A 19031-nucleotide genomic window follows, 5' to 3' on the forward strand; every position below is an offset into this window, starting at 1 on the left:
CCGGTCAATCCGGTAATCTTTCGGTTCGCTCGGTAATTAATACACTTTACCGTTATAACATTTTAATACGCCTCTCCTCGATTCTACGCTGTCGATTAATTTCGTGTTTCTCCCGTGTAATTTCGCAACGCGCGAGATAAGCGGCGCGGCGCGGCGCGGCGGCGACGAGCACCGTTTTATTTGCTCCGATTGCGCTTTCGACGACGGCAAGTCGATCGAAATTGTAAACGCGATCGCTCGATCACGGATTTCGTATAATTTTCGCGTTATCGATCTTCGACGCCGACAAAAATGTTTAGACTTTAATGGGATTCTTATCTACCTCGGATCGCGGTTAAAATCTCTGACAGAGATATCATCTTTGTTCTCGTCTTCGCGGAAAAGAAAATCCTGCGATTTGTTTTATAAATAAAATAGCGCATAAATGCGGACGATATTTCTCGATATTGGAAACGTAAAGTATCCGAAACCGCTGCTTTTACGGAATATTACCTTTTCGTGTAACATTTGTCGATATCGGGAGACTGCGGCAGGAATTCAATGAAAAAGTGTGCACCCCTAATTAAGAATGGCAATTGTAAATTCCCATAGTTTCGGTTTCAATGGCAAGAACGAACGAACCTGTTGTGCCTATCCCGAAAGGATTAAATTGAAAGCGTGAAACAACGAACGCATTGAATTTGTTCTTGCTGGTTACAACATTGCAACGGTATCTTCCGATATTAATTAGCTAATTTAACAAACGTTGTTTAAACTCAATTACGACGAACCGGCGCACGTTACATTCGGTTCGTATTCTTTACATTCATAAGAGCAGAATTCCGGGATATTTGTTAGGCACGCCACGGAATAATGTTCCCCACCGTAGGAATTTATTAAAACGTGTAATCATCGTATGAAGAACCGTATCGTGCAATATTAAAATCACGCCGGACTCGTAGCACGTATACTCGTTCGTTAATTGCAGATATCCGCGTATGCATATGTACGCGCACGGTCTACTAATACATATTCACGTATTTTTCTATTCATCGTTCCTTAACGGTCGCGTTTAATATGCAATTATTCCGTAGCGATTATCTACTCGTTATCGCAGCGGAGCATTTGCCAGGAAAATATTTTATGCGAAGTTTTTCTTCCCGGCGACAGTTAACTCATCTCCGATATCAATGCGTTGGGTGTCACTGGAAAAGAAAACGTCGGTGTCATCCGCGATTCCCGCTGCTCCATAAAAAAGAACAATCACGTAACGCGTAATTCCTTTTCTTGAAAAAAGAAAAAAACAGAAAGAAAAACAGAAATCGTTTATACAGACAAGGGTTTGACGAAATAATGAACCCCAATGTCAGATGTTTAACGCAATCATTGTCGAGGCGTATCATTTTGAATTAACAAGTGGTTAATGAATTTTTTTCGAGAGAGAGAGACATAACAAACCGTCTTGTTTCAATTTTTCGAAGATGCAAACGACATCCTAGCTATCAATCATCGGCATTTACATATGCATTCGTACAGGCACAGTTTCACGACTACCAATCACGTAAACGCGGCTCGGAACTCGCAGGCAATGTTTCCATCTTTTTGTCCGGCTCTTTTATGTCCATATACATTTATTTATTATTGACGCCGTCGCAGCGAGTCCTTTGAACGTGACGAGAGCAATTCTCTACTCATTACAGAGTCTTGTTCCGGGAAGGATTCTCGCCGAACGAGGTTCGTTCGTTGGTTCGTTCGTAGGATTTCTGCGATATTCTTCGCGCCCTTCGACTCGATCCGCAACCCTAGAACACCCTGCGCCCCTGATTACTCGAGACATCCTCGAATACTGGCATCGTTAATCGTCTGCGAGCGGCGCGCCGTATTACCGAACTACCGAAAGGACCTTGCCTCGATCGAACGTGCCCTTGACTGCGCCACTAACGATCCTCGATGGAACCTCAACGACAAAATCGGGGGGTCGAATGCGAGAATCTTTGGGTTCGTTCGTCGCGTCTTATTCGATAAATATCAATTTAATTGTGCCCGAAAACGAAGCAAAGGCGCTGCCAATTTCTCGCCCCGCAGCAGTCGGCTCCGCTGCTGCACCAATTCTGAGACTGAACGACACACTCCGCGGTCTCTAATCGATCACAATCGAAGAATCGGATTACCAATGCGTCTTCTTTTTTTTCGCATAAGCGTCGGACCGATTCGACAGCTGATACAAACGATTGACTCGTATCGTTCGCGAACTACGCTCGGTGTTACTGACTTTTTAACAGTCCTCGCTAACAGCGACGCGGCATTAACTTCTTACTCGGGGGTTGAGTTACGGCCGATTACGTCTGAGAAGCTATTCAGATTCCACGGTGTATCGTATAATGTCCGTGTAAATGTGTGTTGAAACGGTATAAAAAGGAAGTTTACTCGCCGGAATGGCACCGCGCCGTGCCGCGCCACGCCGCGCCGTGGAAGCGTAAACGCGCGTTTTTCGCGTGGCAATCGTAAAAGGCAATTTGACCGTATGTTTTATTCATAATTCCCTGTTTCATTTTCGTGGCTGCCCCGTTCTTGCGATCGGTTAACGACTCCCTGGATTATCCCTGGCAGCGAAACAATTTGCCATTGTAATTTCTCCGTGTTTACCATGGAACACCTTCGATAATGCGCCCCATTAATTCCGTATCGATGGATTCCGGTCGGCCAGCTGGCAACTTCGTTGCATAATAAATATTCGGGAATTCCATTTTCTTTTTCTTCTATCCGTCGAGCACTCCGACGTCCACTCGCGATTTATGTTACGCGCATTGTTCGCTTTCTCGTTGAACGCGTCGATCTCATTAACCTTGTTAACGCCAACCCCGCTCAACAAGCTATTCGAAGTAACCGCTTGTAAAGACGCTTTCGTAGGAAATGGCTAACTATGTTTCTTAATCCGTCGTAGTAAAAATTCGAAATAGTCCAATTAAATTCAGCGTCGTGTCGTCGTTACGGTGTAACGCGCGTCGGTCGCGTTTGGGACGCGGATGATCTCGTTAGCCGCACGATTTGCAGAAGTTGCGGACGTATAATTCGACCGTGTGCCGTTATCCAAATCTCCGATAGATAATCCAATTGACCGAGGACGACGTTTACAGGGCTCCGAAGAATCCTCGTCCCGCGATCGAACCGAGAAATCCGTGTTCGACGAACCCGCGCGTAAGTTCCCTCGTTGAGATCGTTAACCAGCAATGATACCTCCTGAACTTCCATTCAATTCGTTTTATGAATTCCCCGAAGACGCAACCGATACCCGATAACATCGTAAATTTCCTTTAATTCTCGCTTTCGTTCGTCTAACTTCTTCCACTTTCGTTTCTTCCTGCCGGCCGTTCTATGTTTACGGCCAAACGAGGGTTTACGATCGACAGTTATATCGCGTTGCAAAAGATCCTCCGGATAGAATTGTTTCTGTCAGACGGATAACTCGGGCATCGTTGATTATTCGTAAAAAGATTAACGTTCATCTGTCAGTCGTATCGTTGATCCTCACCCTTCTTTCACCGTTCTCTTTTTATCCGAGCGGGCTCGAGCATCGTAACTTCTGAATTTACTGCTGCCGCCGCGCGCGCAGCGCAGCGTCGCGTCGCGCCGCAACCACCGAAGTGAAGTAAACACGAAGAAAATTAAATAATAAGTAGTTGCAAAAGCGGGGAATTCTGACTGGACGCGAGTTACGGTGACTGTCGTTGCACAACTAACGCCGACAAAAACTTGTTTGCTTATCGCGCGAAGAATAGCGCAAGCAGCGCCGATAATTCAGCGCATTACCGCAGCGCTGTTATGGGAACGACGCGGCGCTGTCCTATCGAATTTCCATTCTTTCTCTTTTCTTTCTGCTGCACCCGTATCAGTCTCTAATCGATTCGAATAGATTCCGGTATTTCTAATTTCACACACGGTCGTGCAAGATAGCGGTGCGATATAACGAGAAGGTACCAGTTCTATCGAGCGTTATTAGTTCAAATAAATATTTCTATTTCACTTTGACCATTCGGAATCGTTTGCCGAACCGATCGGCCTTTTACTTCTTTACGATTCCTGTGGAATAGAAATTATATTATAATATATTAGAAGGACCAATTTATTAAATAAAGTGCAAAACTGTTTTTACAGAAATTACAATTAGCTGGAAGGACAAAAAAGAAAAGTAAAAAACTAGTCCCCCTAACATCAAAAAAAGAAGGAAAGAATTCAAGCGATTCGATCGAATTTCGAAGTAGAAGTTATTTCATCCGAAAGGTGCATACGATTATCGTTGGCCAATGCGGCACCTGCGAGTCAGCCCTAAAATCGCGGACAGATGAGAGGAGCAGCGTACGCGAGTCGACGGAACACGGCAAATTCGACCGGCCGGAATGTAGCCCAGAGAAATCGGCGATTCGAGCGCAGAACCGTGAACGAGGAACCGAAACATACCCGAGGATCGAATTCCTCGGTTAATAAAATAGCAATGGCCGTCGCGTCGGTGGCGAACGGCCGATAAACCAAGCTGCAATTTTAATTTCGCCGAAGCAACCGGCAATCGGGAAGAGGGGTTTGGCGACTGCACGAAGCGACGCCGACGCGAGATCGTTCGCGGCACAGTAAACCCGTCGCTCGTAAACCTTAATTCACCGTGAAGGTAGAACACCGCGAAAGGGTTTGCGAAGAGAGCGAGAAGAGACAAAAGAAAGGCGGACGGGGGCCACGGTGGAGAATCTATGGTGGCAAGAGGAGCCCGGCCGGGCCGCGGTGCTGCTCTCCTCTCCTCTGCTCTCCTCTGCTCTCTTCTCTCTTCTCTGCTCTCCTCTTCTCTCGTCTCCTCTCCTCTCCTCGCCACTCTTCACCTCTGCTCGGCGCGGCGCGTGTAATTATCAGCCGGATCGCTATTCGAATGGATGAATTATATCGTCGCGGTCTGCGGTGTGCGCGTCGAATGCGCGTTGCCATATGCCAGCCCGAGGGCCGTACGAGGCTCGTACGAGGAATTGACACTCGGAGCCACGCAATTATTAATGTCTCATTTGCATTGGGAATAGATCGGCCGCTTTATTGGCAGTTTATTCCACGCTCCCTTTTTCTTCGTACCCTTTCGCCGTCTTGGCCGGGAATTCGCCACGGATCGAGGCGCTGTCCTAACACAGCCCTCGGCTATGGTACCCGCGGACAGTTAGATGTTACACCGGCGGCCATAACTATCCCGATGCCTAGCGACGAATCGATGAATTGCTTATTAACCCGCGCGCCTTTTTCACGAGAGTCGAGCGAGCGAGAGTCCGACGAGTATCGAGTTCGACGAAAACCAATGAATAATCCGTTCCCGGTTTTCTTTGGTCGCGAGACGCGAGAATCAATTAATAATTATTATTTATGTACGACGACGTTCTACAGAAATGGGACTACTAGACGAGCTCCGACAAGATACGAATGGGTCGGTGCCCCAAGAACGAGTTCTAGTATTTTTATTCCGCTTCGATATCGGACGCGAAATCTTATATACTCTTCGAGCGTTTTTCCCACAAACTGTCGGAGATCTTTGGATGAATCAAAATGTAATCGGTAGATATTCGTAAGCTCTGTCATCGAAATTCTAGGTCGATTGTACCAGGCTTCGTCGAAGGTGTGTCGCGCGGAAACGACGTTGCGGACAAGCCGGTATAATTAACGCACGAGCTGGCCAATAGGTTCCTACTAATCAGACGATAAAGTAAAGCGAAGATCGCGCCACCGATTAGTTCGCGAAAAAACGATTTCCAAGAACTTTTCAAGTGCACCGTCTGTAAAGTGCAGTCGAATATGACAGAGCCGCTGACTCGCACTACTGCGGTTCCCACTGTCTAGTTAGCATCTCGTGTATCGGAAGCGCCGAGGAGATCACGGTCATTACCTGTCACGGCGAAACACGCTCATCTGTTTCGTAAAAAACCGGAATCCAACGAATCTCGCGAATCGCGGTTGCGTCGGTTTCGCGTGCGTGAGATATATCCGGCGAGGCGAGGCGAGGCGAGGCGCGGCGGCTGCTGCGGTGATTTATCCACGCCTTTGGTGATAAAGCATTGCGCAACGGATAGTGTTCTGTCGGAGTAAAATGGTGGATCAGATAAAGAAGAGCGCTTCCCGCTCCCAAGAGAGGAACCCATAAATCAGCCGGCTGTCTGTGCCCGAGTATGAGCCGGCCGAATGAAGGCGAACGCGCGTTTATTAATTAACTAGCTAGATAGAGTCGCATAACGGTCCGGCTCCGGCTTCGGGTCCGGAGATATCGGTATCTTGGGTTCCTCGGTGCCCTCTATCTCGCCCATTGTTCCCACCGATCGTGTACTCTGCTCTGGTTCCTCCGCGCGCGTCGTACAAATGCTCGGGACTGTTGCGCGGACTTTTATTAATACCGCTTCTCATTAAAATGCTTCCTTCTTCGCCGTTTCGCTCTCCGAATCTGTTTTCGAAGCTCGATCAATAACGTCTAACGGTTCACGCTTTCTATTATACGGCTGCACCTGTCATCTTCAAACTAATGGACCGAGGGCATCGCTGTATTATGATGTTCGTCCTGGGAACACGAGTGTTCCCCATTCGGATCCGCCGTTGATTCGTTTTCACCGGAACGTGGGCTTGACCCTTTTTTTTCTGGGTCACACAGATTTTCCGTAGACCTAAGACAGGCTTACTGTTTTTTTCAGGAAGATCGTTTGATACGCGAGGGAAAGTCGGACGCGTTGCGTTTATACGGAAATGGATTTCGGGAGAAATGTTGCTCGACTTTTGTGTCATTCTTTCTTCGTTCTTGTTAATCGATAATTCGTTCGTTCTACGTTTTTTTAACCGTTCGTTTAAATATTCGGGATTCCTTCTGTGAACGCGACCGAAGAAAGATTGTAAAACAGTTGTTGACAATTACGAACTTCTCGTAGACAGTTTACGGATAGTTTAACTTAATTAAAAAGAGTTCTCTTAAGAATCTAAGCTATTTTTTTCAAGAGTCGAGTACTACTTCGACGAATGATTATTAGAGCGCGGATCTTTGTGGAAAATCAAAGAGAAACAGAAATTAAATAAACATCGACTGTTCTATTTTTCAAATGATAGATCGAAAATAGCGTAACTATATTATCGAATTCTACTCATATTTTCACAATTTAATGTCTCAACCATTCATCGCCGCCACAATTGCAAGAAGTTCGCGATCCAATGATCGATCCAGCCATCGAATGTCTGTTTCGAAAACGTTTGCTCGAAGAAAGATAAATGCTTTCGGAAAAAGAAACTCTGGAAAACTAGACCGTGTGGCGGGGTCGTCGGTGGAAGCGAAGATGGTAATTTTAATAGAGAAGCCATAGATTTAACGAGGGGCGATATTTGGTTAGGTCGAGAGAGCGCAGTGCCATCAAACAGCGGCGCATCATTGCCTGACTATAGGAGAGCTAATCCCCTTATAAAATCGTATTATGCAAACGAAGCCCGAAGCGGCGCGGTGCGGTGCAGCGCGGTGCAGCGCGGTGCAACGGAGACGAACCGAAGCGAAGCGAAGTTTCGACGCAGATATCTTACCTCCGTAAGACTCCGCCGAGGAGACTCGCGTTTAAGCATTCCGGTGGCGATAGTCGTCTTTGTACCTCGGCTACCGTAACTTTGTACTTGCTGGTGCTGCTTAGTAACGATAATCGTCCTGGAACCGAACAGAACACGTCCGAAGGTTGCGCGTTCCCACTCAGCATCGCCTTCTCGCTCCTGTCCGATGGTTTCATGTCTGCAACAGCGAAAACACGTCGGCGTTTGTAGTCGAGGAATCGTTACGATCGATCGGGGGATCAATTAACGCCTGTTCGCCGTTGCGTTGGCAAACCGACCGTCGGATGGCTCAATTTCATTGGCGCAGACTCCGCGGCGATCGCGGCAACCGAATCTCTTTAATGTCCGACCTCGCGATTAGGGCTTACGCAAAGTTTTCATTCGGCATCGCCGGCATAACCGGTTCCCGAATTTTGTCGGTTACACTTTTACAACAGGGCTTTTACAACCGACCGAACTCGAAGAGATTTTAGGCGGTGATTCGGATTCGGTCGGAATTACTAAATTTAGCGTTTGTCGTGAGAAACGGTGAGTTACGCAACCGAAACCGGTTAGGCGTTTTTTCTGTCACAGTGCGAAGAGCAAGATCGAACATAGAATTATGCAGCCTATAAAATCTGTAATTGTTACCGACTTACATAATGCCGTAGGGTATCCAGATGCTACATCGGCTGCGAATTAACGCGACGGATATATTCCACTTGGGCCAAAAATCTCGCCAAAACTCGATCGAGTTGAATCGATAAAAAGAAGCGGAGCGTATCGCGGTCCGTGTCGCAGGGCAAGATAAGTTCTCTGTTTCGAACGTGATCGACTAATTAAGAGAACCGAGCGTGCAACTTCCGAATAAAGTAATTTCTTTCGATTTAAAGTTGTGCGGAAACGATAACGAGTCGCTTTCGTAAAAAACGATCGAATAAATTTCTTGATCCGAGCAAACGTTGTGATAAAAATAGCGAAAGGTCTGTTCATCGTTGCAAAGCAACCCGCGTTAGTTTCTCTTTGGATTCGGCAGGTTCAGCGTGAAGAAACGAGAAGAATCGTTCGCAAGATGTTGACCAATTAATTCGATTCCGCCGATAAAAGGAGAATGCAATAATCCTGTTGATATCAGCGATTCCCGCGACAGGTCAAAGAGGACTCGAGGGACTGGCCGTGAAGGAATACCGAAACCGGGAAGGTTCTTCCGAAATTACGTTATCCCGGTTCCGGGGTCCCTATCCCTGTGTAGGTGCATAACCGTGATCAGAGAGCAATATCTTCGCGAAATATTTTAAATTCACCGTACCGTCCTGTTTTCATTTCTATGCACCGATAGACCCGCATTATTGCATCGTTGCTCCGGAATGCTTAATATAGGGCCGCGGGGCTCGGACAAAGCCGTGTTATTACAAGGCAAATCGATCGTCAACTTATAACATGAAACTCTTCATCGTTGGTCGGGTCCGATCATGAGGTACACCTATGGTTTATGGCGGTTTGGGCGCGCGCGCGCGCGCGTGTTTCGGATAGATAGGGTTCGAGATTCTTCGGCAAAAATATGCGGCAATACCCGGCTGCAACGTTTTTCTCGGTAAACTCGGTGCGTTTCGTCCCGTCACGAACGTTCACGCGATCCGTGCAAAAGTAGCAAGGAACAGCTGTAAGTTTCCTCGAATTTTGACTCGGTATTGCACCCGGCGCTGCAACCGCGGCGGCGAAGGGAGAGGGGAGTTTCTTCAATATTTGTCGAAGATATAAGAAGACATTCGCGCCGCTCGAGGGAACTTTTCCATCTGGAAATACCGAGGACTGAAAGTTTCTTGAAAAACTGGTCGCCGCGTCCGCAGCTATCTATTATTGATTCGCGCGAAAGAAAATCGCCGGCGGAATTCCTCGCGATATTCTCTTTTGCTTTTTTTCATTCGGCGATCTGTCGCCGAGATTCGCGATATCGTGGCCATTACGCATACGCGTCGCGCCGCGCCGCGTTCGCGTGAAAATCCATCACGATTACGGCGCGACGCGGCGCGTGTTTCGCGTTCGCGCGCGGCGACCGGATCGCGTGCTCGGTTTGTTTAGCACTCGTATTCATGAAAACGCGGACCGGAGAAACGGCCGCGGCCGCGACGAGCGAGAGGGAAGAGGAAGAGAGTGCAAACAAGTTGTCAAGTGGAATCAATCCGCATCGGAGGCCCGATCGGGCAGGTCAAACGGGTAATAAATTTCTACGCGGTCCAAATAGGTCGCCGCGGGTTTGTTCCCCGCTTAGAAATTGTAATCTCGGCTACGGCGCAGCGGAAAATCGCGTAACGGTAAGCCGGCTGGTGGTATCGACAATTAGCCAGCGCCGAACAATTTTTAGCGTTATGCTCCACTTGGATTTATTATTTAAACGAGCCTCTGGAACGTGTCGAAATACGGTTCGGAATACAAAATTTTGCAATGTTCGATCGATCGATCGAATGAAACCGAAAGAGCATTCGAGCCACGCAGGAACGACGGAAACCAATTTTACGTTTCATTGGATTGAATTGTAAATAATTTCTATATTTTATTCGTCGCGTATTAAGGTCGGCGATGCGACGAGAAATCTAGACGCACGTTTAGCAAGAAAAGCGAATTAAACAACGTGCCGGCATCTTCGCATTCGCTCAACTCTTTCGCCCTGTTTTATCGTCCGCCCACTCGTCTCTGCCGCGGATGCAAAAACCGCGCGGACTAATCGAGTATAATCGATAAGTTTGCGGATTCCACGAAAATCGTTTGTTTGGAAAGTTCATACGAAATATCAGAGGATGCCATTTTAGCGAGCGAAGGCGATGAAACCTGTGTGCTTCGGTTATTATCAAACGTTCGAAGTTATCTGTCTTCGATATCTTCGGTCCCGAGGAACGAAGACGGTGCATGGAGCACCGATTCGTTTCATGGAAATAACTTGTGCTTGGCTCACGTTCGTCGTAACCGAGCAAAACGTGTAATTACCCGGAGTCGTTTTAACCTTTCGCCGTGCGAATTGTGAAACCGTCTCACTTCATCGATGAGACCGCTCGCCGCTATCGGTCAATCGAGCGAGAGTTAATTACGAAGGCATGTATCCGTTAATTCAGTGGTACAACGGCGAACGAAATATACGGTTCCATGACATTTCCAGGTGAGAATCATTTCGATCGTGTACAGATTGAAAAACTCGGATTCAATTAAACGGCAGCGATCCGGTCTGCGGTGTACAGATCGCAAAAATTGAATTTAATCGTACCCTTCGCTTCATTTTGCCTTTCTAACGTCGTCCGCAAATTGAAAAATTCTAATCAATTGTAGAACAATATGCCTCTTCGCGCGAAGAAGAGGCTAATTCTGTTCGTACAGAATTTCTAACATAGATGGCAAAAACTGCGTTCAAGGGAACGCTAATAATTCCCTCGATGCAACATTTCTAACACGATGCAGAGAACGAAAAATTGCATTTAAATGCACAACTTTCCGTCATCCGCGAAATGCACAATTATATTTGCCTTCGTACAGTATTTCCGCAATCGCGTGCGAGTAGAACAATTGGAATACGATCGAAGGGTACCATTTTCCAGAAAATGATATACTTTCAAGCGAGAAAAGGTAAAAGATTCCTGCGAAATTCCGGCAACAACGGAGAACTAGAGCTCCCAGCGACAAAAGGCAGAAACGAGTAGAAAAGCGGTGGGAAGGCCGAGTATTTATCAGGCGTGATTACAATTCCGGGCCGTAAATTCTCTGTACGTGTTCGAAATTTGTTGGCTAATGAGATTTTCAGTCATCCTTCACCTCCGCAGCAACGGGACCGTATAAAGGCGCGCGTATTCACGGCAACATCCTCGGCCCCGGCATCCAGGAGCCGCCTGCACGCCGCGCCTCGCCGCGCCGCGTCGCGGCGTCTTGTCCCGGACGAGATAACGTCTAGGAAGTCGCCACTAGATAATTTGTCACCGGCGAAACGTGGATATATTACCGGCGCTGTTGAAACAAAAGTGCCAACGGGCCCGGTCACGACTCGCGTCTCCTGGAACCGTGAAAACGCGGCCTGCGCCGCTTCCGCTCCTCGCGCTCCTTGCGCTAATTACCGCGCGCGTGGCGAACCGATAATTAGGCTCGGAGAATTTGTAGCAACCGCGATTTCAATTACCGGGCTCGATACTCATCGTCTTGCGCCCCGACGCGAGCTCCGGACGATCTTTACGCATCCGAAACACAATGCCGCGTTCTTTTCATCGCGATTCGTGTTCGCACACGAGCTATTAAAATTATTCATGCGTTTCGAACAGACCGTGAATGTTACACGTGTAGGACAAAAAATGTAACGCGATTATACCGAACTACAACGTGATTTCTATTTGCCGCGGTTGACGCAAAACATTTTTCCTTTGCGCGAAGATCCGCGGTCGAACAGCATGAATATTTATAACGAGAGCTGCGGAAGACACGATTCCATTCTAAAGGTGATTCAGAAATTGTCTCTGATAAAACTGAAAGCTCTAAAATGAGAAGAGTCGATGACAACGATCTAATCCCTTGCATTTCATTAATGTCCATAGAAAGACTGACGTCAAAAAATATTGGCAAACAATATTTGCGTTCGAGATTTTTACGTAACGCAGTTTTTCTATTCGATCAGAAGCGAGGAGATTTGGACACGATCAAACTTTTGATAAATATCCTCGAGACCGTCGCGAGCTGATCGATCAAGGTGTCGTATAAGAAGAAGAGATCGCAGAATTTGCTTATGCAGCAGCGAAAGTGCGCGCGAACGCGCTCGAATCGTTAGCGGCGCTAAAAGACTCCTTTTCCGCGAACTACCAAGATACGCGGACGATAGCGCCGTCGTTTCCCCGACATAATCGGTCGCGTGTAACACCGTAAGAGACAGGAAGACGTTTCCAACCGATGTTACAGGATTACAGCGAACCGATCGGCGTAGGTACACCTAATAATTTTCCAGTGGACAGGAAGATGGACTTCGCCTAATAATGATTTACGCGCAGCGCGATGAAAGGCGGAAAATTGCTACGGGAGAAAATATCGTAAGATCATCCGGTCTTCGCCGTTCACGAGCGAGGACCGACTATCAAACTGTCCGCTCGGTAATGTTACCTCGCCGTAACTTTCCCAGCATTGTAACACTGTTCAAGCGTAGAAAGCAAACTCGCCCACGTCGCGGCTCTCGGCTCTTGCTACAGTCTACTTGTCAAACGGTCCGTTCCCGGGATCGGTTGACGTCGATAAACCGGAGTTTTATTCGGCGAAGCACCGCCGAACAGCAGCGCCGATTTATAACGATTCGAGGGTTTAATTGACTGCCCACGCTCTCCTGTAACACAGCCGCGTCACGCCGCGCCGCGCCGCGGTATCGCTTCCGCTCGCGGCTTTGACGAACGATCGCCGATCGGCGCTTAATTTTATGCCGACACGCGGTTCACCTTATACGTCTATAGATCTTTCGATCGGTCGATCCGACCGCATTGACGCGGGACTTTTAGACTCCTTCTGGACACGAATCCGAAGCAGGTTTCAAAAGCTCCGTCGGCACCGTGGTATGCTTTTCGGAGAAGCATTTAGGTCGATCGATTCTATCGCGCTAATGGTAATCTCGTTTCGTCGATTGTGGATTACACGGCGACCGGCGGAGCGTCTTACAGAGAAGACCGAACATGTAAATGCGTTTCATCCGATGCGAACGATTAGCGGAACCGACTTCGCGCATGATCGTGAGCGATCGCGAACATTTCTCTGTTCGACGGTGCTGTACTTTTTACGATCGAGGCAACTAGTTATGAAAATTTACGAGCACCTTAAAGCGTGCTGTACCTGTGTAACAGTGTTACTTCTACCGATGGAAGCGCTTACGATACGAAACGAGACGCGGACAACGTCCAGCCTGTTTCGAACTATTTTTCGTTAATTTCGTTGGAGATCAAAGAGCGAATCGAAAGATCGTTTAACTCGAAAAATTCTAGCGGATCACTCGACTCTGGCTCGAAAAGTTTCCGGAGGGTTCCGAGGCCCGAACCCTACGGTATTCGGGGGGGCACGGAATGCCGAGAACGCGACCGAAAATCCGCGGGAACAAAATCAACAGAGGAGAGAAGAATATCGATAAGCAGAGGGTACGGCGTAATGGATCGTCATCGGACACGTACGAAGCTGCAGATTGCCAGCTTGGTAGCACCTTTGCGCGCGTATTGGCGGTGGCTAATAACGATCGTGGTTCGAGCGGGGGGTGCAATTTTCATTCCAGCGGAAACAGCCGGGCACAGCCAACGGGAGCACAACGACCGGAACACGTTGGCCGTCAATGAAGCAACTACCGGCAAGCGGAGCGGTGCCGAGCCACGCCGAGCCGAGCCGAGCCGAGTCGAGTCGGAGCCGGTCAAACATCGAAGGAGACTCGCACCTGGCATTGGTAAACCCGGCGTCGATTCCACTGCTCGGAACAGAAGGCAAATCTCCGGTAATTTGCCAGGAATGCACGAACGTATACTTTTGCGAATACGTTTCGCAGAACTTATTAGCGGGAAGTCCGCGCGATAATGGGGCTTAATTTGAATGTCGCGCCGAGTCCCTCGATTCTGGAGCGGCACACCGAGACACACCACCATCTTCGGATTCCCGGTTTCTGGAAACTAGTTTATTCGGATCGATTCGTAACATTCGAGAATTTCACTCTCTCGCGCGTGGAATCAAAATCTCCGCGAAACGCTAGGCTCGATTATTTCCCATATCCGACGTAAATTTTTATCGACGGTTAACACTTTTTCGACAACTTTGCAATCTTATGTTCGTAGAACTTTCCGAACGACCCAATTAATAAAGTATAGTTCTCGTTAGCAATTCGTTAAATCGAGCGATCGATGTTGCAGAGAAAGCATCTCGAAGGAAACTTCGTTATTTCCCAATGTGTTTCGAGTCGTATGCATCTCCTCGTGATTTGTCAAAAATACTTTCGAGAAAAGTCTCGGTTGCAGCTCGATCACCTTTACCTCGTAAAAACGCCCTACCCTTTTCCACAGTTCACGCCCTTTCGTCGTTGTTTCACGCGTCCCGATTCTCGCTGCGACATAGAACGAAACACCGTTTCATCCTGCGGTATGATAGATGTTGTCGAGATAACAGAAGAGTAATTGAGAACAGCGTAGGCTTAGGACGTGAAAGCAACCGGATTCACAGATGCAATCATTTTTCTCTAGCGTCCGCGATTACGAAATCGCGGCAGGTATGGCCAGCCACCGTTTCCGGCCATTAGCGGTTAAAAAGGATAATTGGTGGATCGTACGAGAGGTTCCGCTTCCATGTTCTTGTCGGACCTTGAGAAATGTCGTCGAAATGTCTATTCGACTTCCGAATCGTTCGTATTATATGTATGTACATGTATCGACTCCACGTGTCGCGTGAAAATTACGTTCGAAATGAACTCATTGCCGCCTGATGTTTATTCGTATTTTTTACCAGTTCCTCGTAAATTTATTCCGGTCTTTAAGCAATTGTTTTTTTGCCAGCTTTTAACTGGTTTCGTCAGACTGCAAGTTTGTTGAGCCGATTGCAACTATATTGCGGTAATAAGCGTTGATAACTTGAGAGTGATTTATACTCGTGACAACTGTATAATCATATTCTTCCTCGCTTTTACGCGTACAACGTAGCCCGTAATTACTCGGATGACAGAGATTTTACGCCGCTTTGAAAGATAAATGTTCGACACGGTTGGAAACATCTTTTATTGTAGCGAGTCAACGGGTCGGGCTCTTATTAAAATTTCAGACGGCCGGCTGGATTGCGAAGTCAAATTTATGGTTTTCATAGGAAAGCACGACGCGTACGAAGATCCACGGAACGGAGACGGAAAAATAGCGTTGGAAATCTTCGTGAAACGAATTTGTCGAAAAGGAAAAGTTTGTCGAACCGGGCGAAGCAGATGGTGCTCCAGTCGGTGTTATTAAATTGCAGTCCAGTCCACGAATTAGCAATGCAAACCATTCGTACGACGCGCTACATTTTATCTCTTTTGTTGGAGTTACGGATGTGGTGGAGAGTGAGCAAGAGCCGCAAAGTTCCCGGAGCGTCTAACGATATGTTAACGAAGCCATCGTTACATCCCAACGCGATATTAATAATCGTATACGATTACCAAAGTACCGAAGATCTCCAACGACGGGATCTTATGCTAAACTGGCGTAATCTCCCAAACACGCAGCGTCCTCGGAAGAAAGGATTCGCGCGTTTCAACGTATTTTAGAAGCTCGTGAGATATTTTTAGCGAGTTCGGTTTTGCTTTATTTCGCAAATAGACCGCAGATTATAATATTAATTCGCTCCGCGTTCTCCGCTCGACGAAATTATTCCAACAGGAAATGAAAGTTTAACTCCGCGCTCTTCGAATTTGGTTCCACGGCAGATTTGCATAAAGATTCACAGTCCATTTATCAGACCGTTAATTTGCAGAAACTTCCGCAATCTACCGATGACAGCCTCTACAGAACTCCGCAAAACGTACACCTCCGGCCATAGAGAACCAAATCACCCTGTCAAGCATGCTTGTCGAACCAGCAAACCTAAACGCCTATGTATAAATCGCGTTAGTCCCTGGAAGTCGAAAACCAAGAGATTCGACGATAGCCGTTTCGATGGATGCCGGCGACGAGACGCGACGCGGAGGTGTCGGCGAACTGTGAGAAATTTTTGGCGAGCAGTGTACGCCGAGAGAGAAACGGAAAACGCATCCTGTTAAAAGCGAAAACCTTTGAACCCGGCAAAAATGACGAAACCAATCTGTCCGTGAAACGTACACGCGGACGCGGATGAAAAGTCAGCGAAGAAGAGACGATTAGTCTGGAGTGATACTCGATTTATCAATCGTCGCCCCTTTCGAAGAAACCGGCGAACGATGATGCGCGCCACGAGGATCCGCTATTATCTATAGCCCGGGGCTGTTTAGAGAAATCATTTCGATGTCCGATGCAACAGCGTGTCCATGATTTTAATGAGTCTACCGGGCGCACTTGCGAACGGTGTATTTATGATTTATGGCACGATTACATAACGCGATTATTACACAGGTGTATTGATAAATTAATCCGGCCGCGAGCGAGAGGGACGCGGCGCGCGGCGCGGCTCGGCTCGGGTCGGCTCGGCTCGCCGGTGCAAACGCGAAACCGCAAATTAATCGCGCCGCGGTTTCGTTCCTTTGTAATTAAGACACTGACCGGAGCTGTTAATACAGTTCGCGCTGATCCGATTTACGATAACCGTGCCAACTTTCGGAACACGTATCCGCTGTCCCGGGAATCACCTGTTCGATGCGATTTTCACCGCGTCGCGCGTCCATTTACGGGTCCACGCGATCGTCCTTCGCTTTTCGGCGAAATTAACGCGCGAGTTAACGGTTCTCCGTTAGTTGTTTCGATTTTTGTACGACCATGCTAATCGGCTAATATTTTTTATCTCGATCGTTATCGGTGTATCGCTGATTCTATGCATCCGCGGCAACGTTGAGCACGCGATAACAAAAGCGAACATTTTTATTTCGCGCGAAGACGAGGTTTCGCCGTTAGAGTATTTGCGTAAATTATTATAAGTCGCGTTAGGCGATAAGTGCGAATATCCACGGGCCGTGAAAAAGGCGGTAGAAACGATTTTGTTCGGCCACGTTTTACCTCGTCTGCCGAGCACGTTTTCAATAGATTCTTTTCGAAGCTAATTAACGAGTGACTCGGTTCCGCCGCGGAGCTATTAATAATCATCTTCGAATTTGTCTTCATGACACATCGATTTCGCGAATTAATCCGCTTACACGTGTGCGCCGTGCTTCGCTCGTCAGCCGATCGCAGACTCTTCAAGGCTGAATTCGAGCGTTATGTAAATACGAATTAAACTTTCGTTGCATCGAATCGACAGATGTACTCCGAGATCGATCGGTTTGTTTCCCGAGGCTTGCCCTCCGCATAATCTTTCACGAGCTGCACACGTTGTACTTGCACGTTTCCGATGGGATCCTCGGTAGGACCCGACGGATTAATTGCTTTCGCAATTCATATTCCGAATGGCTTTTTATTCGCGAAGCTCGTCATGCGCGTTACGCGAATTACGATTACTAATCGAATTCGAATCGAGTTTATCGTTCGTCCGATTATTCGGATAGATCGTTTACCGCGAGCTTGTGCACGCGCGCATTTGTACGCTTTCGTCGCGTTGTTCCATCCTGCTCGTCGACGTAACTCGTAATTAGGCTGCGGATCTTCGTGCGAAGTTTCTGCCTCGATTACGAGACAGCGAAGATAACGTACGTACAGAAGAGTAACGCGGAAGGTAATTCGATGTCGACAAGGTTTAAATTCTCGGAAAATGAGGTTGCAAAGCGCAGAGGTCAACTTCGATAAAATTTTTAACACCAACGACGAAGCGATCGAATTAATATGGAACGACAATGAACCGAGGAAGAGCTATGGCGCCGTTTGTCCTTCGAAGAACTATGATTCTCACACGTGTTCAATTAGCATACTGGGAAGTCCCCTTTATCCCAGAATACTACTTTTTGCAAAACAAAAAAAAGAAAAGATTTTCTACAGGCTACACAGCTGAAAGATACATAGGGTTTCTGATTCGGCGACACGGCGCGGCGAAACCCGTCGCTCGGCACACGCGTGGAAGCTCTTAATTTGCAAAAGCGAATAGCCTTGTGCCGGTTCGGTGAAGTTCGCACGTGCAGGGCGGCCCGCGCACGCACAATTTCCTGGGCAATCAATGTCCCGGAAACTTAACCAATCGTCGCGTTAGAAACGAGTTCACTTATTTCTCGACCTTGATTGGTTACCACCGGCGTGCTAGGGTGTGACTTTTCGACCCTGCGACGGCACGGCTGCTCGACGGCGCACCGGGGGGTCCTCGGAGCACCGGGGATCCCGTGAGGCCCCGGGGCAACCCAGCAATGGTCCTCGCTAATTTCATTAGGGGCTGATTCCAGAAGGTTCGCTGCCCTTACAAAGATGGTGGCCGCCGTCCTCCAGCCGTAGCTAACCATTTCTCTCCGTTCGAACAGCCACTTACCCCGACGTTTCCGTCGATTGGAATTCGTTTCGCCCGACTGCAGGATCCGCCCATATAACGCCTTTTCCAAAAACTTACCCTCGAATCTCGATAGAAAATACGAGCTCCGTTCTTCTCTACGAAACGTCGCGACGAAATCTGCTTGCAATAAATCATCCGCGAGTTGGTTAAAAATATGAATAGCAAGAGCTTCCGCGAATTACGGCTTTCGACTCGAATCGACCGCGACGATTGTCTCGCAGCGGGAACAATAGAGCAGCCCACGCAACTTTCATTTACAGTTCTTCCAGTAGTGCAACAGACGTGGAACAGCCGGTTGATTTAGCGATTTCGAAGCGGTTCTAATAACACGTCCGAGACGGACGACCGCGCGATCAACTATGCGTTAGGCGAATACGAGAAAAGATCGTTAG

General features: G+C 47.8%; 1 protein-coding gene and 1 long non-coding RNA gene across 9 annotated transcripts in view; one reads left to right on the plus strand and one right to left on the minus strand.

Moving 5' to 3' along the window:
* The window catches only part of TfAP-2 (transcription factor AP-2), a 235686-nt gene that overhangs the window by 15587 nt on the left and 201068 nt on the right, over nucleotides 1-19031 (minus strand). For all 7 annotated transcript variants that reach the window (XM_076520303.1, XM_076520306.1, XM_076520305.1 and 4 more), the window contains one exon: nucleotides 7549-7747. In XM_076520303.1, coding sequence (XP_076376418.1) covers nucleotides 7549-7747 — 199 coding nt within the window. The remainder of the gene's footprint in view (nucleotides 1-7548; nucleotides 7748-19031) is intronic.
* LOC143259175 (uncharacterized) overlaps nucleotides 1-19031 on the plus strand; it is a 66773-nt gene that overhangs the window by 10776 nt on the left and 36966 nt on the right. The window lies entirely within an intron of this gene.

This window comes from Megalopta genalis, chromosome 3 (assembly GCF_051020955.1).
Source record: "Megalopta genalis isolate 19385.01 chromosome 3, iyMegGena1_principal, whole genome shotgun sequence".
Taxonomy (NCBI): Eukaryota; Metazoa; Arthropoda; class Insecta; order Hymenoptera; family Halictidae; genus Megalopta; species Megalopta genalis.